This window comes from Daphnia magna, unplaced genomic scaffold (assembly GCF_020631705.1).
Source record: "Daphnia magna isolate NIES unplaced genomic scaffold, ASM2063170v1.1 Dm_contigs359, whole genome shotgun sequence".
Taxonomy (NCBI): Eukaryota; Metazoa; Arthropoda; class Branchiopoda; order Diplostraca; family Daphniidae; genus Daphnia; species Daphnia magna.
The window spans coordinates 21,922-45,162 of NW_025533269.1; the positions used below are offsets into that span (position 1 = coordinate 21,922).

Sequence of the window (23,241 nt, forward strand, 5' to 3'; positions counted from 1 at the left end):
TTGCTGCAGCTTAACGTTGTTTGTACGTGGAAATGATCTATTGAATAGTGATAGTCAGTCAGCTGTCAGATTTCCTAAAATGAACTGTATTCAGATATTTGCTTTTGTGTGTCCCCCATGCGCAGTGCTCTTGGGCCGACTTGACGAAAGAGTATTCAACGATGTATTGAATTAGTGCAGCTAACGTCCAGGAACTTCTGCTCAATCCATGGCGTATAACAATCGTGAATCTATGCTCTCTTTTTTTTACCAGCGAGCACGTTTCTCATTCTGGTGCACCATCACGGTGGGGAATTTGTACGTGGTGTAAAAAGCCAGATTTGTTTGAAAGCATTGCAACGAACAGAGACAAAAAAACAAACAGAAAAGAAATCAAGTGTACAGTCCTTCGAACCGGAGTTGAACCAGTGACCTATGGATATCTTTGTACAATGCTACAGTCCACCGCTCTACCAACTGAGCTATCGAAGGGACATGAATCTTTAGATTCAGTTGAGTACTATCAATAGAAATGGTGTGCGTGACAACTGAGCAAACTTCAGTAAGTATTAACAAAAATCTCATTCAATTCTCACGTATAGTAACTGTAATAGTAAGCAGCGCAATTTCCTAGTTTTCTTATCGTTACGCGTGCTACCCACCGCAACGCAGATGGTAGGATTCGAACCTACGCTCCCGAAGGGAAACTGATTTCTAGTCAGTCGCCTTAACCACTCGGCCACATCTGCTGTTAGTTAATGTCAGAACAATTGATGAAAACCCGCTATAACTCATTAACAGCTGATCTACTTCAATTGGTTTTGATATAAATCTTTTACGTGTGTGTCAGAAGAGGGATTCGAACCCTCGCCCAGAGAACTGGACTGCGACCTGAACGCAGCGCCTTGGACCGCTCGGCCATCCTGACTGAATGCCTTTGAATAATTTTGGGGAGTGGTCCCCTGTATTTCACTTACATTGTGATCATGATTTTGTGGCTACGCGTATGTTAACAATTATATAAATGTCTTCAGTGCATTGTGCCCTCTATGAGAATTGAACTCATGACCCCTAGTTAGCCAGGTGTTTACAAGACTAGTGCTCTGCCACTGAGCTAAGAAGGCTGATAGGATCAACTCGCAAAGACATAGCTATCCGTATTAGACGGGTTTTGGTTTACTTAATGAACATGGCCAAAAATGTGGAACGCTTCACGATTTTGCGTGTCATCCTTGCGCAGGGGCCATGCTAATCTTCTCTGTATCGTTCCAATTTTAGTATATGTATTCCGTGTGGAATACAGTAACAATAATGCCGACCAAAGCTTTTGTACCTCTTATTTTTCAAGTCCAATCCGTTGCTGCAGCTTAACGTTGTTTGTACGTGGAAATGATCTATTGAATAGTGATAGTCAGTCAGCTGTCAGATTTCCTAAAATGAACTGTATTCAGATATTTGCTTTTGTGTGTCCCCCATGCGCAGTGCTCTTGGGCCGACTTGACGAAAGAGTATTCAACGATGTATTGAATTAGTGCAGCTAACGTCCAGGAACTTCTGCTCAATCCATGGCGTATAACAATCGTGAATCTATGCTCTCTTTTTTTACCAGCGAGCACGTTTCTCATTCTGGTGCACCATCACGGTGGGGAATTTGTACGTGGTGTAAAAAGCCAGATTTGTTTGAAAGCATTGCAACGAACAGAGACAAAAAAACAAACAGAAAAGAAATCAAGTGTACAGTCCTTCGAACCGGAGTTGAACCAGTGACCTATGGATATCTTTGTACAATGCTACAGTCCACCGCTCTACCAACTGAGCTATCGAAGGGACATGAATCTTTAGATTCAGTTGAGTACTATCAATAGAAATGGTGTGCGTGACAACTGAGCAAACTTCAGTAAGTATTAACAAAAATCTCATTCAATTCTCACGTATAGTAACTGTAATAGTAAGCAGCGCAATTTCCTAGTTTTCTTATCGTTACGCGTGCTACCCACCGCAACGCAGATGGTAGGATTCGAACCTACGCTCCCGAAGGGAAACTGATTTCTAGTCAGTCGCCTTAACCACTCGGCCACATCTGCTGTTAGTTAATGTCAGAACAATTGATGAAAACCCGCTATAACTCATTAACAGCTGATCTACTTCAATTGGTTTTGATATAAATCTTTTACGTGTGTGTCAGAAGAGGGATTCGAACCCTCGCCCAGAGAACTGGACTGCGACCTGAACGCAGCGCCTTGGACCGCTCGGCCATCCTGACTGAATGCCTTTGAATAATTTTGGGGAGTGGTCCCCTGTATTTCACTTACATTGTGATCATGATTTTGTGGCTACGCGTATGTTAACAATTATATAAATGTCTTCAGTGCATTGTGCCCTCTATGAGAATTGAACTCATGACCCCTAGTTAGCCAGGTGTTTACAAGACTAGTGCTCTGCCACTGAGCTAAGAAGGCTGATAGGATCAACTCGCAAAGACATAGCTATCCGTATTAGACGGGTTTTGGTTTACTTAATGAACATGGCCAAAAATGTGGAACGCTTCACGATTTTGCGTGTCATCCTTGCGCAGGGGCCATGCTAATCTTCTCTGTATCGTTCCAATTTTAGTATATGTATTCCGTGTGGAATACAGTAACAATAATGCCGACCAAAGCTTTTGTACCTCTTATTTTTCAAGTCCAATCCGTTGCTGCAGCTTAACGTTGTTTGTACGTGGAAATGATCTATTGAATAGTGATAGTCAGTCAGCTGTCAGATTTCCTAAAATGAACTGTATTCAGATATTTGCTTTTGTGTGTCCCCCATGCGCAGTGCTCTTGGGCCGACTTGACGAAAGAGTATTCAACGATGTATTGAATTAGTGCAGCTAACGTCCAGGAACTTCTGCTCAATCCATGGCGTATAACAATCGTGAATCTATGCTCTCTTTTTTTACCAGCGAGCACGTTTCTCATTCTGGTGCACCATCACGGTGGGGAATTTGTACGTGGTGTAAAAAGCCAGATTTGTTTGAAAGCATTGCAACGAACAGAGACAAAAAAACAAACAGAAAAGAAATCAAGTGTACAGTCCTTCGAACCGGAGTTGAACCAGTGACCTATGGATATCTTTGTACAATGCTACAGTCCACCGCTCTACCAACTGAGCTATCGAAGGGACATGAATCTTTAGATTCAGTTGAGTACTATCAATAGAAATGGTGTGCGTGACAACTGAGCAAACTTCAGTAAGTATTAACAAAAATCTCATTCAATTCTCACGTATAGTAACTGTAATAGTAAGCAGCGCAATTTCCTAGTTTTCTTATCGTTACGCGTGCTACCCACCGCAACGCAGATGGTAGGATTCGAACCTACGCTCCCGAAGGGAAACTGATTTCTAGTCAGTCGCCTTAACCACTCGGCCACATCTGCTGTTAGTTAATGTCAGAACAATTGATGAAAACCCGCTATAACTCATTAACAGCTGATCTACTTCAATTGGTTTTGATATAAATCTTTTACGTGTGTGTCAGAAGAGGGATTCGAACCCTCGCCCAGAGAACTGGACTGCGACCTGAACGCAGCGCCTTGGACCGCTCGGCCATCCTGACTGAATGCCTTTGAATAATTTTGGGGAGTGGTCCCCTGTATTTCACTTACATTGTGATCATGATTTTGTGGCTACGCGTATGTTAACAATTATATAAATGTCTTCAGTGCATTGTGCCCTCTATGAGAATTGAACTCATGACCCCTAGTTAGCCAGGTGTTTACAAGACTAGTGCTCTGCCACTGAGCTAAGAAGGCTGATAGGATCAACTCGCAAAGACATAGCTATCCGTATTAGACGGGTTTTGGTTTACTTAATGAACATGGCCAAAAATGTGGAACGCTTCACGATTTTGCGTGTCATCCTTGCGCAGGGGCCATGCTAATCTTCTCTGTATCGTTCCAATTTTAGTATATGTATTCCGTGTGGAATACAGTAACAATAATGCCGACCAAAGCTTTTGTACCTCTTATTTTTCAAGTCCAATCCGTTGCTGCAGCTTAACGTTGTTTGTACGTGGAAATGATCTATTGAATAGTGATAGTCAGTCAGCTGTCAGATTTCCTAAAATGAACTGTATTCAGATATTTGCTTTTGTGTGTCCCCCATGCGCAGTGCTCTTGGGCCGACTTGACGAAAGAGTATTCAACGATGTATTGAATTAGTGCAGCTAACGTCCAGGAACTTCTGCTCAATCCATGGCGTATAACAATCGTGAATCTATGCTCTCTTTTTTTACCAGCGAGCACGTTTCTCATTCTGGTGCACCATCACGGTGGGGAATTTGTACGTGGTGTAAAAAAGCCAGATTTGTTTGAAAGCATTGCAACGAACAGAGACAAAAAAACAAACAGAAAAGAAATCAAGTGTACAGTCCTTCGAACCGGAGTTGAACCAGTGACCTATGGATATCTTTGTACAATGCTACAGTCCACCGCTCTACCAACTGAGCTATCGAAGGGACATGAATCTTTAGATTCAGTTGAGTACTATCAATAGAAATGGTGTGCGTGACAACTGAGCAAACTTCAGTAAGTATTAACAAAAATCTCATTCAATTCTCACGTATAGTAACTGTAATAGTAAGCAGCGCAATTTCCTAGTTTTCTTATCGTTACGCGTGCTACCCACCGCAACGCAGATGGTAGGATTCGAACCTACGCTCCCGAAGGGAAACTGATTTCTAGTCAGTCGCCTTAACCACTCGGCCACATCTGCTGTTAGTTAATGTCAGAACAATTGATGAAAACCCGCTATAACTCATTAACAGCTGATCTACTTCAATTGGTTTTGATATAAATCTTTTACGTGTGTGTCAGAAGAGGGATTCGAACCCTCGCCCAGAGAACTGGACTGCGACCTGAACGCAGCGCCTTGGACCGCTCGGCCATCCTGACTGAATGCCTTTGAATAATTTTGGGGAGTGGTCCCCTGTATTTCACTTACATTGTGATCATGATTTTGTGGCTACGCGTATGTTAACAATTATATAAATGTCTTCAGTGCATTGTGCCCTCTATGAGAATTGAACTCATGACCCCTAGTTAGCCAGGTGTTTACAAGACTAGTGCTCTGCCACTGAGCTAAGAAGGCTGATAGGATCAACTCGCAAAGACATAGCTATCCGTATTAGACGGGTTTTGGTTTACTTAATGAACATGGCCAAAAATGTGGAACGCTTCACGATTTTGCGTGTCATCCTTGCGCAGGGGCCATGCTAATCTTCTCTGTATCGTTCCAATTTTAGTATATGTATTCCGTGTGGAATACAGTAACAATAATGCCGACCAAAGCTTTTGTACCTCTTATTTTTCAAGTCCAATCCGTTGCTGCAGCTTAACGTTGTTTGTACGTGGAAATGATCTATTGAATAGTGATAGTCAGTCAGCTGTCAGATTTCCTAAAATGAACTGTATTCAGATATTTGCTTTTGTGTGTCCCCCATGCGCAGTGCTCTTGGGCCGACTTGACGAAAGAGTATTCAACGATGTATTGAATTAGTGCAGCTAACGTCCAGGAACTTCTGCTCAATCCATGGCGTATAACAATCGTGAATCTATGCTCTCTTTTTTTACCAGCGAGCACGTTTCTCATTCTGGTGCACCATCACGGTGGGGAATTTGTACGTGGTGTAAAAAGCCAGATTTGTTTGAAAGCATTGCAACGAACAGAGACAAAAAAACAAACAGAAAAGAAATCAAGTGTACAGTCCTTCGAACCGGAGTTGAACCAGTGACCTATGGATATCTTTGTACAATGCTACAGTCCACCGCTCTACCAACTGAGCTATCGAAGGGACATGAATCTTTAGATTCAGTTGAGTACTATCAATAGAAATGGTGTGCGTGACAACTGAGCAAACTTCAGTAAGTATTAACAAAAATCTCATTCAATTCTCACGTATAGTAACTGTAATAGTAAGCAGCGCAATTTCCTAGTTTTCTTATCGTTACGCGTGCTACCCACCGCAACGCAGATGGTAGGATTCGAACCTACGCTCCCGAAGGGAAACTGATTTCTAGTCAGTCGCCTTAACCACTCGGCCACATCTGCTGTTAGTTAATGTCAGAACAATTGATGAAAACCCGCTATAACTCATTAACAGCTGATCTACTTCAATTGGTTTTGATATAAATCTTTTACGTGTGTGTCAGAAGAGGGATTCGAACCCTCGCCCAGAGAACTGGACTGCGACCTGAACGCAGCGCCTTGGACCGCTCGGCCATCCTGACTGAATGCCTTTGAATAATTTTGGGGAGTGGTCCCCTGTATTTCACTTACATTGTGATCATGATTTTGTGGCTACGCGTATGTTAACAATTATATAAATGTCTTCAGTGCATTGTGCCCTCTATGAGAATTGAACTCATGACCCCTAGTTAGCCAGGTGTTTACAAGACTAGTGCTCTGCCACTGAGCTAAGAAGGCTGATAGGATCAACTCGCAAAGACATAGCTATCCGTATTAGACGGGTTTTGGTTTACTTAATGAACATGGCCAAAAATGTGGAACGCTTCACGATTTTGCGTGTCATCCTTGCGCAGGGGCCATGCTAATCTTCTCTGTATCGTTCCAATTTTAGTATATGTATTCCGTGTGGAATACAGTAACAATAATGCCGACCAAAGCTTTTGTACCTCTTATTTTTCAAGTCCAATCCGTTGCTGCAGCTTAACGTTGTTTGTACGTGGAAATGATCTATTGAATAGTGATAGTCAGTCAGCTGTCAGATTTCCTAAAATGAACTGTATTCAGATATTTGCTTTTGTGTGTCCCCCATGCGCAGTGCTCTTGGGCCGACTTGACGAAAGAGTATTCAACGATGTATTGAATTAGTGCAGCTAACGTCCAGGAACTTCTGCTCAATCCATGGCGTATAACAATCGTGAATCTATGCTCTCTTTTTTTACCAGCGAGCACGTTTCTCATTCTGGTGCACCATCACGGTGGGGAATTTGTACGTGGTGTAAAAAGCCAGATTTGTTTGAAAGCATTGCAACGAACAGAGACAAAAAAACAAACAGAAAAGAAATCAAGTGTACAGTCCTTCGAACCGGAGTTGAACCAGTGACCTATGGATATCTTTGTACAATGCTACAGTCCACCGCTCTACCAACTGAGCTATCGAAGGGACATGAATCTTTAGATTCAGTTGAGTACTATCAATAGAAATGGTGTGCGTGACAACTGAGCAAACTTCAGTAAGTATTAACAAAAATCTCATTCAATTCTCACGTATAGTAACTGTAATAGTAAGCAGCGCAATTTCCTAGTTTTCTTATCGTTACGCGCGCTACCCACCGCAACGCAGATGGTAGGATTCGAACCTACGCTCCCGAAGGGAAACTGATTTCTAGTCAGTCGCCTTAACCACTCGGCCACATCTGCTGTTAGTTAATGTCAGAACAATTGATGAAAACCCGCTATAACTCATTAACAGCTGATCTACTTCAATTGGTTTTGATATAAATCTTTTACGTGTGTGTCAGAAGAGGGATTCGAACCCTCGCCCAGAGAACTGGACTGCGACCTGAACGCAGCGCCTTGGACCGCTCGGCCATCCTGACTGAATGCCTTTGAATAATTTTGGGGAGTGGTCCCCTGTATTTCACTTACATTGTGATCATGATTTTGTGGCTACGCGTATGTTAACAATTATATAAATGTCTTCAGTGCATTGTGCCCTCTATGAGAATTGAACTCATGACCCCTAGTTAGCCAGGTGTTTACAAGACTAGTGCTCTGCCACTGAGCTAAGAAGGCTGATAGGATCAACTCGCAAAGACATAGCTATCCGTATTAGACGGGTTTTGGTTTACTTAATGAACATGGCCAAAAATGTGGAACGCTTCACGATTTTGCGTGTCATCCTTGCGCAGGGGCCATGCTAATCTTCTCTGTATCGTTCCAATTTTAGTATATGTATTCCGTGTGGAATACAGTAACAATAATGCCGACCAAAGCTTTTGTACCTCTTATTTTTCAAGTCCAATCCGTTGCTGCAGCTTAACGTTGTTTGTACGTGGAAATGATCTATTGAATAGTGATAGTCAGTCAGCTGTCAGATTTCCTAAAATGAACTGTATTCAGATATTTGCTTTTGTGTGTCCCCCATGCGCAGTGCTCTTGGGCCGACTTGACGAAAGAGTATTCAACGATGTATTGAATTAGTGCAGCTAACGTCCAGGAACTTCTGCTCAATCCATGGCGTATAACAATCGTGAATCTATGCTCTCTTTTTTTTACCAGCGAGCACGTTTCTCATTCTGGTGCAACATCACGGTGGGGAATTTGTACGTGGTGTAAAAAGCCAGATTTGTTTGAAAGCATTGCAACGAACAGAGACAAAAAAACAAACAGAAAAGAAATCAAGTGTACAGTGCTTCGAACCGGAGTTGAACCAGTGACCTATGGATATCTTTGTACAATGCTACAGTCCACCGCTCTACCAACTGAGCTATCGAAGGGACAGTTGAGTACTATCAATAGAAATGGTGTGCGTGACAACTGAGCAAACTTCAGTAAGTATTAACAAAAATCTCATTCAATTCTCACGTATAGTAACTGTAATAGTAAGCAGCGCAATTTCCTAGTTTTCTTATCGTTACGCGCGCTACCCACCGCAACGCAGATGGTAGGATTCGAACCTACGCTCCCGAAGAGAAACTGATTTCTAGTCAGTCGCCTTAACCACTCGGCCACATCTGCTGTTAGTTAATGTCAGAACAATTGATGAAAACCCGCTATAACTCATTAACAGCTGATCTACTTCAATTGGTTTTGATATAAATCTTTTACGTGTGTGTCAGAAGAGGGATTCGAACCCTCGCCCAGAGAACTGGACTGCGACCTGAACGCAGCGCCTTGGACCGCTCGGCCATCCTGACTGAATGCCTTTGAATAATTTTGGGGAGTGGTCCCCTGTATTTCACTTACATTGTGATCATGAGTTTGTGGCTACGCGTATGTTAACAATTATATAAATGTCTTCAGTGCATTGTGCCCTCTATGAGAATTGAACTCATGACCCCTAGTTAGCCAGGTGTTTACAAGACTAGTGCTCTGCCACTGAGCTAAGAAGGCTGATAGGATCAACTCGCAAAGACATAGCTATCCGTATTAGACGGGTTTTGGTTTACTTAATGAACATGGCCAAAAATGTGGAACGCTTCACGATTTTGCGTGTCATCCTTGCGCAGGGGCCATGCTAATCTTCTCTGTATCGTTCCAATTTTAGTATATGTATTCCGTGTGGAATACAGTAACAATAATGCCGACCAAAGCTTTTGTACCTCTTATTTTTCAAGTCCAATCCGTTGCTGCAGCTTAACGTTGTTTGTACGTGGAAATGATCTATTGAATAGTGATAGTCAGTCAGCTGTCAGATTTCCTAAAATGAACTGTATTCAGATATTTGCTTTTGTGTGTCCCCCATGCGCAGTGCTCTTGGGCCGACTTGACGAAAGAGTATTCAACGATGTATTGAATTAGTGCAGCTAACGTCCAGGAACTTCTGCTCAATCCATGGCGTATAACAATCGTGAATCTATGCTCTCTTTTTTTACCAGCGAGCACGTTTCTCATTCTGGTGCACCATCACGGTGGGGAATTTGTACGTGGTGTAAAAAGCCAGATTTGTTTGAAAGCATTGCAACGAACAGAGACAAAAAAACAAACAGAAAAGAAATCAAGTGTACAGTCCTTCGAACCGGAGTTGAACCAGTGACCTATGGATATCTTTGTACAATGCTACAGTCCACCGCTCTACCAACTGAGCTATCGAAGGGACATGAATCTTTAGATTCAGTTGAGTACTATCAATAGAAATGGTGTGCGTGACAACTGAGCAAACTTCAGTAAGTATTAACAAAAATCTCATTCAATTCTCACGTATAGTAACTGTAATAGTAAGCAGCGCAATTTCCTAGTTTTCTTACCCGTACGAAACTTTTAGCTTAGATTTTGAACTGTTAGCTAATAACAGCTCGCGCGGTGCTAGGCTAAAAAATCAAAGCAGCTATCATGCTGCAATCACCTCGAAATTTTTCATGTTAACATAATTCACCTTTTTGTTAGCAGATATCAGCTTTTTTTTTCCAAGCTAGGGCGTTTTCCTATCTTGCTTGAAAAAATAAACCTTAGAAACAGCTTGAATTTTTACCCCTAAATTTATTTCCTAACTATAAGCTAATTCCAGTATGGAATTTTCAATCTAGAGTTTTGCTCCACTTTTATTAGCAGATTCTAAGCTTTTATTTTCCAAGCTAGGGCGTTTTCCTATCTTGCTTGAAATAATAAACCTTAAAACCAGCTTGAATTTTTCCCCCTAAATTTATTTCCTAACTATAAGCTAATTCCAGTATGGAATTTTCAATCTAGAGTTTTGCTCCACTTTTTTTAGCAGATTATAAGCTTTTATTTTCTAAGCTAGGGCGTTTTCTACTGGCTTGAAATTATTAACCTAAAAATCAGCTCGAATTTTTCCCCCTTAATTATTTATCCCAACTTTTCAGCTAATTCTAGTATAGAATTTGTAATCTAGGGTTTTGCTAAATTTGATCGAAATTAATCGCGATATAAAAAAAGTAGCATGTTCTATTACATATAAATATTTTCGGTAAGAAATTATTAATTTTTATGGTATTAATTTATTAAGCTTAACATAAAAATTGGCGCCAGTGTGTTGTATATTTTTAGATTTTGAAGAAAAATTATCAGACGACTTTAAATTTGTTGTGAGTGTTGATTCAGTGATTCGAAGTGACAAGACATATGAAACAATGGCAAATGAGAATCGTAAGTTATCTCGATACCTCAAGAGGAAATTGAATTTGAAGGAGGCTCAGGAAGAAATTGAACAAATGGTTAAAAAAAAAGCTCCATGCCACCAAAAAGTTAATAACCATTTTTCTGACAATGAAATCAGCAGCAATCCCCAGCAGTCTGAACAACCTAGCTCAGAACCCGTAACATGTGTATTGACAAGTCAATTCCACGAAGATGAGGATCCCAAAGTAAGAAATATATATATATGCACTTGTTATTTACATTTATTCATGGTGTATTCATATGTTACAGAATATTGCTGAGCTGAAATCAAAACATCGAGCCAAAACTCTGTTGCAGAAGGCTGTGAATCCTACGATAGTGATGAAGAATACAACTTGAATGAAAAGAATTCAAATACTTTTGAGGTTAGTATATTAGACCTATATTATCTCTTATTTTCTGAAAATTTCCTAATATTACAACTTTTAAATTCAGGATAAAGACTGTGAATCATCAGCATACCTTAGTATGCTATGTCTAGCCTACAAACTTAAATACCATCTATCTAATGAAGCATTCAAAGACCATTTGAAAATAATTCAAATCGCCACGGAATCAACCGCAGCAGAAATTGAAAGTGCCGCCAAGTGTGTCGAAAAATATGACCATTTATTAATGGACGTCAAAAAAATTTTGTGTGCGCGAACAAGAATTGTGATGCCATTCTTGAAATTGGGAAAGATGGTCTTCCTAAACAAAAACAGAGATGCCGGCATCCATTTGACAAGTCAAGATCGTGCTACGTTCTTGTTCTCCCAATAGAACAGCAACTAAAATTTTTTTTGGAGAGCGGCGGAATGAAATTAAGAAAAGAAACTACTGGATATGACGGAACAACTCTGGGGGATGTCCAAAGTGGAAAGTGCTACAGAGAAAAAGTTCGTGGTGATGGTTCCGAAAACCAGGTGATCTTCACAGCGCAACTAAATGTTGATGGAGCGCAGAGTTTTAAAAAAAGTAAATTTGGAATTTGGCCATTTATGGGTGTCATAAATGAAATTCCTTACGGGGCAAGACGAGCACACATGATTTTAATGGCTCTTTGGTTCGGAAACAAGAAGCCCCCTAGAGGGCCGTTTCTTGACACATCAATAGCCGAACTAAAGCACCTCGGATCCTCCGGGATGAAATTTGGAGAGCTGACCGTGTTTCTGAGACCTTTGGTGTTAACAACTGATTCAATGGCCCGGACTGTTTTCCTAGACGGTACCATATGTCGCGGTGAATTCGGGTGCGATTTCTGTTTGCACGCTGGTACACGAACATTTGCTTTTAAAATTCTTCGTTGAAAATTTAACAGCATTTTTACTTTCATATATACAGGTGAAACAACGAAGATAGGAAGAGGATCTGCAAGAGTGTATCCAGAACCTACAACAAATCCTACATTTCCATTAAGGACAATAGAGCAGCACGAAAAAGACTTGATGGTGATAACGGTACAAATTATATATGCTGTGGCTAAAAATTAAAATATCGATTTTTTTTTCAGATTGCGCTAGAAATGGGTAAGCCTGTACATGGAATCAAAGGTCCTTCTCCTTTCTTGGCTCTCACGTTTTTCGACTATGTGGCCGCACAAGTACCAGACTACTTACATTCGGTTTGTCAAGGAGCAATTAAATGTCTGTTGGAATTTTGGACAGATTCGAAATATCACACAGTATGGTTCTTAGATTATTATATACATAGTAAAAAATATAACTAACAATATATCTATTAATTATTAGGAACTATGGCACTTAAATAAACACAAACTTGCCATTATTGATGCTCGCTTAAGTCAAATGAGGCCTCCATATGAAGTCACACGCACATCAGCTTTAGTATCAAACCTTGGCGATTGGAAAGCTTCTGAGTATAGAGCATTTGCTCTTTATTATTTTTCGGCTCTAGAAGATCTGTTACCAAAACAGTTCTATGATCACTTCTTATGCCTCGTTTATGGCCTTCAAGTGCTGCTGCAAGAAGAAGTAGCAGTTGAGCGTGTTAAGGAGGTCGAATTTATTTTTCAATACTTTGTCCGCGAAGCAGAAGTACTCTATGGTAGAAAACGTATTCGCTATAATTTCCACTTACTTACTCATTTGGTTCAAAGTGCACTTAATTGGGGCCTTCCATGGAGTAATTCTACATTCATTCCCGAGTGGTTTAACGGGGAATTGATTTCATTAAAGAATGGGACCCAATGTGTTGCAGAGCAAATGGTCAAATCCTTTCTCTTGAAAAAAGCGGTACGATCAGATGCAATCTCCCTCATTACAAATTTTAACTTGCCAATCACAGTAAGTGCATTGTTGAGGAAGTTGCTGAATATTTCACAAAAGGAAGCCTTCTATTCCCATATCAATCAAGATTTTGGTAGCAGTTACGGAACTATTAAACTTCTTGGATCTGCACTGAAAAAAAAACCAACCCTTTTTATGAAATCGCGATTTTGAATTATCTTGCTTCGTCAGATTTAGACGGTTCTCTAAAAAAATCAACAGAAAGTTTTGCATACCACTACTCTTACAAAAGGGTGAGCATTCCACAAAAAGGTATATTTACAACGACTAGTTATACTCGATCCCCCAAACGGACCAATTTCTGTGGTTACATGAAAGACGATTCTTTTTTTATGATAGAAAGCATAATATCATTTCAATCATTTCCTCTAGAAGGAAATATTCTCCTAGTTGGGCGAGTCATGGGAACCATTTCTGCTGTGAAATATTCGCCTCCCATCGATAATATTTCATTTTTAAATTTCCCCGGTCAAAGTAGAAAATTGATTGGGCTTTCCACAGAATTAACTGCTCGCCGTCCAAGTGACATAATGAAAAAGTGCGTTATAGGATTTCATAATGAACTTACGGAAACTTTTGTTGTTACTCCTCTTGTCAATTATCTTGAAACTGATTAATACAGATTAATGAAAATCATCAATATGCTAATGTTTCAAAATTATATAAACTCAAATCAAAGAAAAAATCATCGATCGAAATTTGGCAGCTACGCCTTTATTTTTTAATCGATTGAAATTTGGCAGCTATGCACTGAATTTTCGCGCTCGAAGTGTTAGCATATATAGACTGAGTCTGTGGTGTAAGTCTAAGTAAAGATGTCTGGCTGTCTGTTTCTTCACTGACTTTTCTCTTACATTTAATATCAGTACGTACATATTTGCAATGGCAGACCCACTGATCTATATACTTGTCACTTTTACTGCTAAAAGTGGAGAATTGGGCATTGGCACATTGGAGGCCATAGCAGTGCCGAAAGATTTCCATGACCAAAGTTTCGATCATCAGCTCGAGCAATTAAAAGGTTTTATTGGAACAAAAAAGTTATTGGAATCAAGTAAGCACATACTTTTTGTTATTTATTGTTATTGTTCTAAATTGCTATGTATTTAGTTGGCCTAAGTTTCCCAGCAATCCTGGTTGGAACCTACCAGTTCAGTCGACTACCAAATCTAGATCCCAAGTTCAACATGAAGTGAGATCATGTAAAGTTATCTCGTTCTCAGGTAGTACAACTTCATATTACTACACGTGTTATTTTTCTTAAAGTTTTTGTTGTGCAGAGGACAGAGATGTGGTGGTGGCAGTACGTGATGCCATGGTGCCTCCTATCAGTGTCAAAAAGGCAGTAGCCAAAAAATCAACTCCGAAGTCATCTGCAACTCAGAAACATGGCACTGGCCATAAATCTACCTCTCCACCACGTAACTTGCCAGTTGAAAAGTCAGCAACAGGTAGTACCAATGTTTTTCATTATTTACAATGTCGTACTTTAACCTGCTACACAGTTATTAGGAAGACCATGGGCATCTCAGAAGAAGACATGGAAGGGTTAGATTGCCATTTGATCACTGGGGAAAATGAAGACAAGTCCGATACATCTGCTGACAGCAGCCTTGATCATGATGATAATCAGCAACGATTTTTTTCTTCAGAATCAGAGGACGAAGATTTGATTCCTCCTACTCCACCTCCGCCTCCAATGAAGAGAAAACGAGGCGATCAGTCTTTCAAATCATCGAGCGACACCAAATCTAAGGTTTTTTTGTTTTATGGTAAACACGTAATAGTACCTCAGTCATTATTGATTTTTATTTTATAGAGAAATTCAAGTCACAACAAGGAAAATTCATCTGTCACACCAAAAAGAAACGAAAAGTCATCAGCAAAGAATTCTGATCCTCAGATTCTTACTTCTTTGGACGTCAACATAGTTGACACCCCCCAAGTTCCACAACAAAAGAAAACCCGAAGCGTGTGCAGGTAAATGCAACATAATTGTAAGAATTATTTGTTTATTATATTTGTATTTTCCGTTTAAGGACGAACAATGGACGGAGCTAGTTGATGCTGAGTTTCATGGCCGTAATGAATACATGGATCAAATTGATGAGCTGAAAAAGAAATCTCGTTTCTCAACGAGCAAATTCGGAATTCTACCTTTGATCTAGAAATTGAGAGACGTGATTTCGATGACAGAATTTCCGAAAAAGATGCTACAATTCTTCGCTTACAAGAAGAAGTAAAGTCCCTGAAAGAGATGAATCCCCTGGCCTTGTCCAAAAGTTAGTTTTCTCTTTGAAACTGTCCAAACTCTTATTTTTATCTTGACATTTCATTTCATTCTTGTTAGGTCTTAATGAAGGGTTGGTTATACTGCAGTCCACTTTGGAAACCTTGACAATTAGTCAACTTAATTCTGAACAATCACGTGTTCAGTTGCAAAGTGAAAGCAGTAGAAGAACCAACAAAGTCAAGCTTCACAAAGATTATGACACAACTATTAATCAAAATGAGCTAGCAATCGCAGTGTCCTATGGGAAGTCTGGTTCAAAAAAAAGTGAGTTTTTAAGATTGCTTGTGTTATTAAGGATAACTCTAATAGTTGTTTTATGTGTACACAGGGACATGAGCAAAATGATCAATGTGATCATGGAAGCACTGTGGGACAGGGAATTCATGTCCAAACACAGCCTTACCGGAAAGAAGGCACCCACTGACAAGTCAAATAATCCGGCGAAAGAGGCCCTTCCTAAGGATGATGTACAAGCAATTACGAGTAAGTATAAGTATAAGAATTTAAGAACGAACAATTTACACAATATTAACGTTTTGATTTTCATTTTAGGTTTCGTTGTGGAGTTTTGGGCAACCAAACACAAGTTGGCAATCGATCCATCCATGGTCCACCCTTGCATCACATCCAAACTTCTAGGGGAGCATACGGCTAACAAGTCAAGAGAGAAATTGGTCGTGGAAGACGATGACGATGACCAACAATTACAGCAATAAATCGGCGAAAATTTCTTCAAGACCACGTTCAAGACGACGTTTATGTGTAGCCCCACTTTCGAGTTCAACAGATATCCTGTTCGTTCAGTCATTCTTTTCTTTATCAATTTTCTACTTTTTTTATTTTTCATTTTCAACTTCTTTGAATAATCTCCTCCATCGCGCAGTATGGTCACGTCGACACGACGGCAATTATTGCTCTTTTCCGATGACCCTCCTACTCCTCTCTCTATCATCCTTTCAGCGCTTTCAGCTTCTTAAGACCAAGAGGTCATTTTTTCCCTGCCGTTTCTCTCTTCAAATTCAAAATTGATTGTACGTATGTTCGTTACGTTTTAGTTAACGTCATTTAAAAAACATCTAATCATGTCGTAATTGAGTTTCGAGTCCATGTTGCCGTGAAATCTCTCGAGTTCAGTGTGTTGACGAGAAAACTCCCCTCCTGCATCTCCTACATTTTCCTCATTTGTAATATTGGTTGACTTTAAAGGTTTAAATGTCGGGCAGTCTGTCCATTTGCTCGTCGACGACACCTCCGACGAATTGCCGTTGCTGAAAATTGTCGTTTTTTATTGATGTTAAATTGAATTAACGCGGAAGTGGCCAAAACTGTAATTGAACTTAGATATTGCTCGTATTCTTATTGTGTTCATTTTAAATGTAAAAATGTATGTGTGGTGTGTTTTAATCGATGTCCCTCCAAGGCCTACTTGTAACATGGAAAAGAATTTGATTAAACCAAAGATGGTTTAATTTCAATACAAAGATTTCAGTTCCTTTAAAGCTAATAAATTTCAAGCTACATTTAATCTCAAGATTCCAAGCTTATAAATTTCAAGCTACCAATAATCTAAGATATTCAAGCTTATAAGTTTCAAGCTACCTTAAATCTAAGATTTTAAGCTAATTTTAGCTATGAAAAACAAAGCTGACACTACCCTAAATTTCCCAATATGAAATTTAAAAATTTTGACATGAAAATTTCTAGCTAAAACCACCTAACTTCGTAGCTAATTCTAGCACGGAATTAGCTAAAAGTTTCGTACGGGGTGAATACACTGTTATACCATGAGTTTTTACTTCTATATGTAAACTGCATGGAATATACTTGTATTCAATGTGAATACACTGTTATACCATGAGTTTTTACTTCTATATGTAAACTGCATGGAATATACTTGTATTCAATGTGAATACACTGTTATACCATGAGTTTTTACTTCTATATGTAAACTGCATGGAATATACTTGTATTCAATGTGAATACACTGTTATACCATGAGTTTTTACTTCTATATGTAAACTGCATGGAATATACTTGTATTCAATGTGAATACACTGTTATACCATGAGTTTTTAGTTCTATATGTAAACAGCATCAAATATACTTGTATTCAATGTGAATACACTGTTATACCATGAGTTTTTACTTCTATATGTAAACTGCATGGAATATACTTGTATTCAATGTGAATACACTGTTATACCATGAGTTTTTAGTTCTATATGTAAACAGCATCAAATATACTTGTATTCAATGTGAATACACTGTTATACCATGAGTTTTTTCTTCTATATGTAAACTGCATGGAATATACTTGTATTCAATGTGAATACACTGTTATACCATGAGTTTTTAGTTCTATATGTAAACAGCATCAAATATACTTGTATTCAATGTGAATACACTGTTATACCATGAGTTTTTACTTCTATATGTAAACTGCATGGAATATACTTGTATTCAATGTGAATACACTGTTATACCATGAGTTTTTACTTCTATATGTAAACTGCATGGAATATACTTGTATTCAATGTGAATACACTGTTATACCATGAGTTTTTAGTTCTATATGTAAACAGCATCAAATATACTTGTATTCAATGTGAATACACTGTTATACCATGAGTTTTTACTTCTATATGTAAACTGCATGGAATATACTTGTATTCAATGTGAATACACTGTTATACCATGAGTTTTTACTTCTATATGTAAACTGCATGGAATATACTTGTATTCAATGTGAATACACTGTTATACCATGAGTTTTTAGTTCTATATGTAAACAGCATCAAATATACTTGTATTCAATGTGATGTGATACACTGTTATACCATGAGTTTTTAGTTCTTTATATGTAAACAGCATCAAATATACTTGTATTCAATGTGAATACACTGTTATACCATGAGTTTTTACTTCTATATGTAAACTGCATGGAATATACTTGTATTCAATGTGAATACACTGTTATACCATGAGTTTTTACTTCTATATGTAAACTGCATGGAATATACTTGTATTCAATGTGAATACACTGTTATACCATGAGTTTTTACTTCTATATGTAAACTGCATGGAATATACTTGTATTCAATGTGAATACACTGTTATACCATGAGTTTTTACTTCTATATGTAAACTGCATGGAATATACTTGTATTCAATGTGAATACACTGTTATACCATGAGTTTTTAGTTCTATATGTAAACAGCATCAAATATACTTGTATTCAATGTGAATACACTGTTATACCATGAGTTTTTACTTCTATATGTAAACTGCATGGAATATACTTGTATTCAATGTGAATACACTGTTATACCATGAGTTTTTACTTCTATATGTAAACTGCATGGAATATACTTGTATTCAATGTGAATACACTGTTATACCATGAGTTTTTAGTTCTATATGTAAACAGCATCAAATATACTTGTATTCAATGTGAATACACTGTTATACCATGAGTTTTTACTTCTATATGTAAACAGCATCAAATATACTTGTATTCAATGTGAATACACTGTTATACCATGAGTTTTTACTTCTATATGTAAACAGCATATGTTTGTTACTTTTTTTTATGTAAACTGCATGGAATATACTTGTATTCAATGTGAATACACTGTTATACCATGAGTTTTTACTTCTATATGTAAACTGAATGGAATATACTTTGTATTCAATGTGAATACACTGTTATACCATGAGTTTTTAGTTCTATATGTAAACAGCATCAAATATACTTGTATTCAATGTGAATACACTGTTATACCATGAGTTTTTACTTCTATATGTAAACTGCATGGAATATACTTGTATTCAATGTGAATACACTGTTATACCATGAGTTTTTACTTCTATATGTAAACTGCATGGAATATACTTGTATTCAATGTGAATACACTGTTATACCATGAGTTTTTAGTTCTATATGTAAACAGCATCAAATATACTTGTATTCAATGTGAATACACTGTTATACCATGAGTTTTTACTTCTATATGTAAACTGCATGGAATATACTTGTATTCAATGTGAATACACTGTTATACCATGAGTTTTTACTTCTATATGTAAACTGCATGGAATATACTTGTATTCAATGTGAATACACTGTTATACCATGAGTTTTTAGTTCTATATGTAAACAGCATCAAATATACTTGTATTCAATGTGAATACACTGTTATACCATGAGTTTTTACTTCTATATGTAAACTGCATGGAATATACTTGTATTCAATGTGAATACACTGTTATACCATGAGTTTTTACTTCTATATGTAAACAGCATCAAATATACTTGTATTCAATGTGAATACACTGTTATACCATGAGTTTTTAGTTCTATATGTAAACAGCATCAAATATACTTGTATTCAATGTGAATACACTGTTATACCATGAGTTTTTACTTCTATATGTAAACTGCATGGAATATACTTGTATTCAATGTGAATACACTGTTATACCATGAGTTTTTACTTCTATATGTAAACTGCATGGAATATACTTGTATTCAATGTGAATACACTGTTATACCATGAGTTTTTAGTTCTATATGTAAACAGCATCAAATATACTTGTATTCAATGTGAATACACTGTTATACCATGAGTTTTTACTTCTATATGTAAACTGCATGGAATATACTTGTATTCAATGTGAATACACTGTTATACCATGAGTTTTTACTTCTATATGTAAACAGCATCAAATATACTTGTATTCAATGTGAATACACTGTTATACCATGAGTTTTTAGTTCTATATGTAAACAGCATGCAAATATACTTGTATTCAATGTGAATACACTGTTATACCATGAGTTTTTACTTCTATATGTAAACTGCATGGAATATACTTGTATTCAATGTGAATACACTGTTATACCATGAGTTTTTACTTCTATATGTAAACTGCATGGAATATACTTGTATTCAATGTGAATACACTGTTATACCATGAGTTTTTACTTCTATATGTAAACTGCATGGAATATACTTGTATTCAATGTGAATACACTGTTATACCATGAGTTTTTAGTTCTATATGTAAACAGCATCAAATATACTTGTATTCAATGTGAATACACTGTTATACCATGAGTTTTTACTTCTATATGTAAACTGCATGGAATATACTTGTATTCAATGTGAATACACTGTTATACCATGAGTTTTTACTTCTATATGTAAACTGCATGGAATATACTTGTATTCAATGTGAATACACTGTTATACCATGAGTTTTTAGTTCTATATGTAAACAGCATCAAATATACTTGTATTCAATGTGAATACACTGTTATACCATGAGTTTTTACTTCTATATGTAAACTGCATGGAATATACTTGTATTCAATGTGAATACACTGTTATACCATGAGTTTTTACTTCTATATGTAAACTGCATGGAATATACTTGTATTCAATGTGAATACACTGTTATACCATGAGTTTTTAGTTCTATATGTAAACTAGCATCAAATATACTTGTATTCAATGTGAATACACTGTTATACCATGAGTTTTTACTTCTATATGTAAACTGCATGGAATATACTTGTATTCAATGTGAATACACTGTTATACCATGAGTTTTTATTCTATATGTAAACAGCATCGAATATACTTGTATTCAATGTGAATACACTGTTATACCATGAGTTTTTATTCTATATGTAAACTGCATGGAATATACTTGTATTCAATGTGAATACACTGTTATACCATGAGTTTTTAGTTCTATATGTAAACAGCATCAAATATACTTGTATTCAATGTGAATACACTGTTATACCATGAGTTTTTTATATTATATGTAAACTGCATGGAATATACTTGTATTCAATGTGAATACACTGTTATACCATGAGTTTTTAGTTCTATATGTAAACAGCATCAAATATACTTGTATTCAATGTGAATACACTGTTATACCATGAGTTTTTACTTCTATATGTAAACTGCATGGAATATACTTGTATTCAATGTGAATACACTGTTATACCATGAGTTTTTACTTCTATATGTAAACAGCATCAAATATACTTGTATTCAATGTGAATACACTGTTATACCATGAGTTTTTAGTTCTATATGTAAACAGCATCAAATATACTTGTATTCAATGTGAATACACTGTTATACCATGAGTTTTTACTTCTAGTATGTAAACTGCATCGGAATATACTTGTATTCAATGTGAATACACTGTTATACCATGAGTTTTTACTTCTATATGTAAACTGCATGGAATATACTTGTATTCAATGTGAATACACTGTTATACCATGAGTTTTTAGTTCTATATGTAAACAGCATCAAATATACTTGTATTCAATGTGAATACACTGTTATACCATGAGTTTTTACTTCTATATGTAAACTGCATGGAATATACTTGTATTCAATGTGAATACACTGTTATACCATGAGTTTTTACTTCTATATGTAAACTGCATGGAATATACTTGTATTCAATGTGAATACACTGTTATACCATGAGTTTTTAGTTCTATATGTAAACAGCATCAAATATACTTGTATTCAATGTGAATACACTGTTATACCATGAGTTTTTACTTCTATATGTAAACTGCATGGAATATACTTGTATTCAATGTGAATACACTGTTATACCATGAGTTTTTACTTCTATATGTAAACTGCATGGAATATACTTGTATTCAATGTGAATACACTGTTATACCATGAGTTTTTAGTTCTATATGTAAACAGCATCAAATATACTTGTATTCAATGTGAATACACTGTTATACCATGAGTTTTTACTTCTATATGTAAACTGCATGGAATATACTTGTATTCAATGTGAATACACTGTTATACCATGAGTTTTTATTCTTATATGTAAACTGCATGGAATATACTTGTATTCAATGTGAATACACTGTTATACCATGAGTTTTTAGTTCTATATGTAAACAGCATCAAATATACTTGTATTCAATGTGAATACACTGTTATACCATGAGTTTTTACTTCTATATGTAAACTGCATGGAATATACTTGTATTCAATGTGAATACACTGTTATACCATGAGTTTTTACTTCTATATGTAAACTGCATGGAATATACTTGTATTCAATGTGAATACACTGTTATACCATGAGTTTTTAGTTCTATATGTAAACAGCATCAAATATACTTGTATTCAATGTGAATACACTGTTATACCATGAGTTTTTACTTCTATATGTAAACTGCATGGAATATACTTGTATTCAATGTGAATACACTGTTATACCATGAGTTTTTACTTCTATATGTAAACAGCATCAAATATACTTGTATTCAATGTGAATACACTGTTATACCATGAGTTTTTAGTTCTATATGTAAACAGCATCAAATATACTTGTATTCAATGTGAATACACTGTTATACCATGAGTTTTTACTTCTATATGTAAACTGCATGGAATATACTTGTATTCAATGTGAATACACTGTTATACCATGAGTTTTTAGTTCTATATGTAAACAGCATCAAATATACTTGTATTCAATGTGTTAGTATATTAAACTGTTTCAATGTAATACACTTTATACCTGAGTTTTTAGTTCTATATGTAAACAGCATCAAATATACTTGTATTCAATGTGAATACACTGTTATACCATGAGTTTTTACTTCTATATGTAAACTGCATGGAATATACTTGTATTCAATGTGAATACACTGTTATACCATGAGTTTTTACTTCTATATGTAAACAGCATCAAATATACTTGTATTCAATGTGAATACACTGTTATACCATGAGTTTTTACTTCTA

General features: G+C 36.8%; 2 protein-coding genes, 1 long non-coding RNA gene and 35 other non-coding genes across 38 annotated transcripts; 3 read left to right on the plus strand and 35 right to left on the minus strand.

Moving 5' to 3' along the window:
• Nucleotides 1–384: 384 nt before the first annotated feature.
• Nucleotides 385–471, minus strand: Trnay-gua. The gene is given in 2 exon segments: nucleotides 385–420; nucleotides 435–471. It is a non-coding gene; the product is annotated as a tRNA-Tyr (tRNA).
• Nucleotides 472–646: 175 nt separating this feature from the next.
• Nucleotides 647–728, minus strand: Trnas-aga. The gene has a single exon. It is a non-coding gene; the product is annotated as a tRNA-Ser (tRNA).
• A 95-nt stretch (nucleotides 729–823) lies between these two features.
• Trnal-cag lies at nucleotides 824–907 on the minus strand. Its single transcript has one exon. It is a non-coding gene; the product is annotated as a tRNA-Leu (tRNA).
• Nucleotides 908–1,020: 113 nt separating this feature from the next.
• On the minus strand, nucleotides 1,021–1,103 carry Trnat-ugu. Its single transcript is given in 2 exon segments — nucleotides 1,021–1,056; nucleotides 1,068–1,103. It is a non-coding gene; the product is annotated as a tRNA-Thr (tRNA).
• A 71-nt stretch (nucleotides 1,104–1,174) lies between these two features.
• On the minus strand, nucleotides 1,175–1,280 carry LOC123468428. Its single transcript, XR_006642270.1, has one exon. It is a non-coding gene; the product is annotated as a U6 spliceosomal RNA (small nuclear RNA).
• Nucleotides 1,281–1,719: 439 nt separating this feature from the next.
• On the minus strand, nucleotides 1,720–1,806 carry Trnay-gua. Its single transcript is given in 2 exon segments — nucleotides 1,720–1,755; nucleotides 1,770–1,806. It is a non-coding gene; the product is annotated as a tRNA-Tyr (tRNA).
• Nucleotides 1,807–1,981: 175 nt separating this feature from the next.
• Trnas-aga lies at nucleotides 1,982–2,063 on the minus strand. The gene has a single exon. It is a non-coding gene; the product is annotated as a tRNA-Ser (tRNA).
• Nucleotides 2,064–2,158: 95 nt separating this feature from the next.
• On the minus strand, nucleotides 2,159–2,242 carry Trnal-cag. Its single transcript has one exon. It is a non-coding gene; the product is annotated as a tRNA-Leu (tRNA).
• A 113-nt stretch (nucleotides 2,243–2,355) lies between these two features.
• On the minus strand, nucleotides 2,356–2,438 carry Trnat-ugu. Its single transcript is given in 2 exon segments — nucleotides 2,356–2,391; nucleotides 2,403–2,438. It is a non-coding gene; the product is annotated as a tRNA-Thr (tRNA).
• A 71-nt stretch (nucleotides 2,439–2,509) lies between these two features.
• LOC123468430 lies at nucleotides 2,510–2,615 on the minus strand. The gene has a single exon (XR_006642272.1). It is a non-coding gene; the product is annotated as a U6 spliceosomal RNA (small nuclear RNA).
• Nucleotides 2,616–3,054: 439 nt separating this feature from the next.
• Nucleotides 3,055–3,141, minus strand: Trnay-gua. The gene is given in 2 exon segments: nucleotides 3,055–3,090; nucleotides 3,105–3,141. It is a non-coding gene; the product is annotated as a tRNA-Tyr (tRNA).
• A 175-nt stretch (nucleotides 3,142–3,316) lies between these two features.
• Trnas-aga lies at nucleotides 3,317–3,398 on the minus strand. Its single transcript has one exon. It is a non-coding gene; the product is annotated as a tRNA-Ser (tRNA).
• Nucleotides 3,399–3,493: 95 nt separating this feature from the next.
• Nucleotides 3,494–3,577, minus strand: Trnal-cag. The gene has a single exon. It is a non-coding gene; the product is annotated as a tRNA-Leu (tRNA).
• Nucleotides 3,578–3,690: 113 nt separating this feature from the next.
• Nucleotides 3,691–3,773, minus strand: Trnat-ugu. The gene is given in 2 exon segments: nucleotides 3,691–3,726; nucleotides 3,738–3,773. It is a non-coding gene; the product is annotated as a tRNA-Thr (tRNA).
• Nucleotides 3,774–3,844: 71 nt separating this feature from the next.
• LOC123468431 lies at nucleotides 3,845–3,950 on the minus strand. The gene has a single exon (XR_006642273.1). It is a non-coding gene; the product is annotated as a U6 spliceosomal RNA (small nuclear RNA).
• A 440-nt stretch (nucleotides 3,951–4,390) lies between these two features.
• Trnay-gua lies at nucleotides 4,391–4,477 on the minus strand. Its single transcript is given in 2 exon segments — nucleotides 4,391–4,426; nucleotides 4,441–4,477. It is a non-coding gene; the product is annotated as a tRNA-Tyr (tRNA).
• Nucleotides 4,478–4,652: 175 nt separating this feature from the next.
• On the minus strand, nucleotides 4,653–4,734 carry Trnas-aga. The gene has a single exon. It is a non-coding gene; the product is annotated as a tRNA-Ser (tRNA).
• A 95-nt stretch (nucleotides 4,735–4,829) lies between these two features.
• Nucleotides 4,830–4,913, minus strand: Trnal-cag. Its single transcript has one exon. It is a non-coding gene; the product is annotated as a tRNA-Leu (tRNA).
• Nucleotides 4,914–5,026: 113 nt separating this feature from the next.
• Nucleotides 5,027–5,109, minus strand: Trnat-ugu. Its single transcript is given in 2 exon segments — nucleotides 5,027–5,062; nucleotides 5,074–5,109. It is a non-coding gene; the product is annotated as a tRNA-Thr (tRNA).
• Nucleotides 5,110–5,180: 71 nt separating this feature from the next.
• LOC123468432 lies at nucleotides 5,181–5,286 on the minus strand. The gene has a single exon (XR_006642274.1). It is a non-coding gene; the product is annotated as a U6 spliceosomal RNA (small nuclear RNA).
• A 439-nt stretch (nucleotides 5,287–5,725) lies between these two features.
• Trnay-gua lies at nucleotides 5,726–5,812 on the minus strand. The gene is given in 2 exon segments: nucleotides 5,726–5,761; nucleotides 5,776–5,812. It is a non-coding gene; the product is annotated as a tRNA-Tyr (tRNA).
• A 175-nt stretch (nucleotides 5,813–5,987) lies between these two features.
• Trnas-aga lies at nucleotides 5,988–6,069 on the minus strand. The gene has a single exon. It is a non-coding gene; the product is annotated as a tRNA-Ser (tRNA).
• A 95-nt stretch (nucleotides 6,070–6,164) lies between these two features.
• Trnal-cag lies at nucleotides 6,165–6,248 on the minus strand. The gene has a single exon. It is a non-coding gene; the product is annotated as a tRNA-Leu (tRNA).
• A 113-nt stretch (nucleotides 6,249–6,361) lies between these two features.
• Nucleotides 6,362–6,444, minus strand: Trnat-ugu. The gene is given in 2 exon segments: nucleotides 6,362–6,397; nucleotides 6,409–6,444. It is a non-coding gene; the product is annotated as a tRNA-Thr (tRNA).
• A 71-nt stretch (nucleotides 6,445–6,515) lies between these two features.
• LOC123468433 lies at nucleotides 6,516–6,621 on the minus strand. Its single transcript, XR_006642275.1, has one exon. It is a non-coding gene; the product is annotated as a U6 spliceosomal RNA (small nuclear RNA).
• A 439-nt stretch (nucleotides 6,622–7,060) lies between these two features.
• On the minus strand, nucleotides 7,061–7,147 carry Trnay-gua. Its single transcript is given in 2 exon segments — nucleotides 7,061–7,096; nucleotides 7,111–7,147. It is a non-coding gene; the product is annotated as a tRNA-Tyr (tRNA).
• Nucleotides 7,148–7,322: 175 nt separating this feature from the next.
• Nucleotides 7,323–7,404, minus strand: Trnas-aga. Its single transcript has one exon. It is a non-coding gene; the product is annotated as a tRNA-Ser (tRNA).
• A 95-nt stretch (nucleotides 7,405–7,499) lies between these two features.
• On the minus strand, nucleotides 7,500–7,583 carry Trnal-cag. Its single transcript has one exon. It is a non-coding gene; the product is annotated as a tRNA-Leu (tRNA).
• Nucleotides 7,584–7,696: 113 nt separating this feature from the next.
• Nucleotides 7,697–7,779, minus strand: Trnat-ugu. Its single transcript is given in 2 exon segments — nucleotides 7,697–7,732; nucleotides 7,744–7,779. It is a non-coding gene; the product is annotated as a tRNA-Thr (tRNA).
• A 71-nt stretch (nucleotides 7,780–7,850) lies between these two features.
• Nucleotides 7,851–7,956, minus strand: LOC123468434. The gene has a single exon (XR_006642276.1). It is a non-coding gene; the product is annotated as a U6 spliceosomal RNA (small nuclear RNA).
• A 686-nt stretch (nucleotides 7,957–8,642) lies between these two features.
• Trnas-aga lies at nucleotides 8,643–8,724 on the minus strand. The gene has a single exon. It is a non-coding gene; the product is annotated as a tRNA-Ser (tRNA).
• A 95-nt stretch (nucleotides 8,725–8,819) lies between these two features.
• Trnal-cag lies at nucleotides 8,820–8,903 on the minus strand. Its single transcript has one exon. It is a non-coding gene; the product is annotated as a tRNA-Leu (tRNA).
• Nucleotides 8,904–9,016: 113 nt separating this feature from the next.
• On the minus strand, nucleotides 9,017–9,099 carry Trnat-ugu. Its single transcript is given in 2 exon segments — nucleotides 9,017–9,052; nucleotides 9,064–9,099. It is a non-coding gene; the product is annotated as a tRNA-Thr (tRNA).
• A 71-nt stretch (nucleotides 9,100–9,170) lies between these two features.
• On the minus strand, nucleotides 9,171–9,276 carry LOC123468435. Its single transcript, XR_006642277.1, has one exon. It is a non-coding gene; the product is annotated as a U6 spliceosomal RNA (small nuclear RNA).
• Nucleotides 9,277–9,715: 439 nt separating this feature from the next.
• On the minus strand, nucleotides 9,716–9,802 carry Trnay-gua. Its single transcript is given in 2 exon segments — nucleotides 9,716–9,751; nucleotides 9,766–9,802. It is a non-coding gene; the product is annotated as a tRNA-Tyr (tRNA).
• A 1,711-nt stretch (nucleotides 9,803–11,513) lies between these two features.
• LOC116935890 lies at nucleotides 11,514–13,706 on the plus strand. The gene is made up of 4 exons (XM_045167878.1): nucleotides 11,514–12,099; nucleotides 12,169–12,275; nucleotides 12,338–12,508; nucleotides 12,576–13,706. Exons 1-4 carry the CDS (start codon nucleotides 11,643–11,645, stop codon nucleotides 13,284–13,286), a joined length of 1,446 nt encoding a protein of 481 aa, XP_045023813.1. The 5' UTR covers nucleotides 11,514–11,642; the 3' UTR covers nucleotides 13,287–13,706.
• A 243-nt stretch (nucleotides 13,707–13,949) lies between these two features.
• Nucleotides 13,950–15,069, plus strand: LOC123468416 (the record flags this gene model as incomplete). Its single annotated transcript, XM_045167879.1, has 5 exons — nucleotides 13,950–14,187; nucleotides 14,244–14,356; nucleotides 14,414–14,584; nucleotides 14,639–14,889; nucleotides 14,953–15,069. Coding segments are annotated over exons 3-5 (504 nt in total), but the record flags the coding sequence as incomplete, so codon positions are not given.
• Nucleotides 15,070–15,073: 4 nt separating this feature from the next.
• Nucleotides 15,074–16,930, plus strand: LOC123468417. Its single transcript, XR_006642259.1, has 5 exons — nucleotides 15,074–15,113; nucleotides 15,173–15,415; nucleotides 15,484–15,690; nucleotides 15,755–15,909; nucleotides 15,979–16,930. It is a non-coding gene; the product is annotated as an uncharacterized LOC123468417 (long non-coding RNA).
• Nucleotides 16,931–23,241: the final 6,311 nt, after the last annotated feature.

Excerpts from the sequence above, each read along its gene's own strand:
- LOC116935890 (XM_045167878.1), top strand. The coding sequence starts at position 11,643 with ATGAAATTAAGAAAAGAAACTACTGGATATGACGGAACAACTCTGGGG. Across the intron at positions 12,276-12,337 it reads AGCACGAAAAAGACTTGATG|ATTGCGCTAGAAATGGGTAA; the intron begins GTGATAACGGTA and ends TTTTTTTTTCAG. Across the intron at positions 12,509-12,575 it reads CAGATTCGAAATATCACACA|GAACTATGGCACTTAAATAA; the intron begins GTATGGTTCTTA and ends ATTAATTATTAG.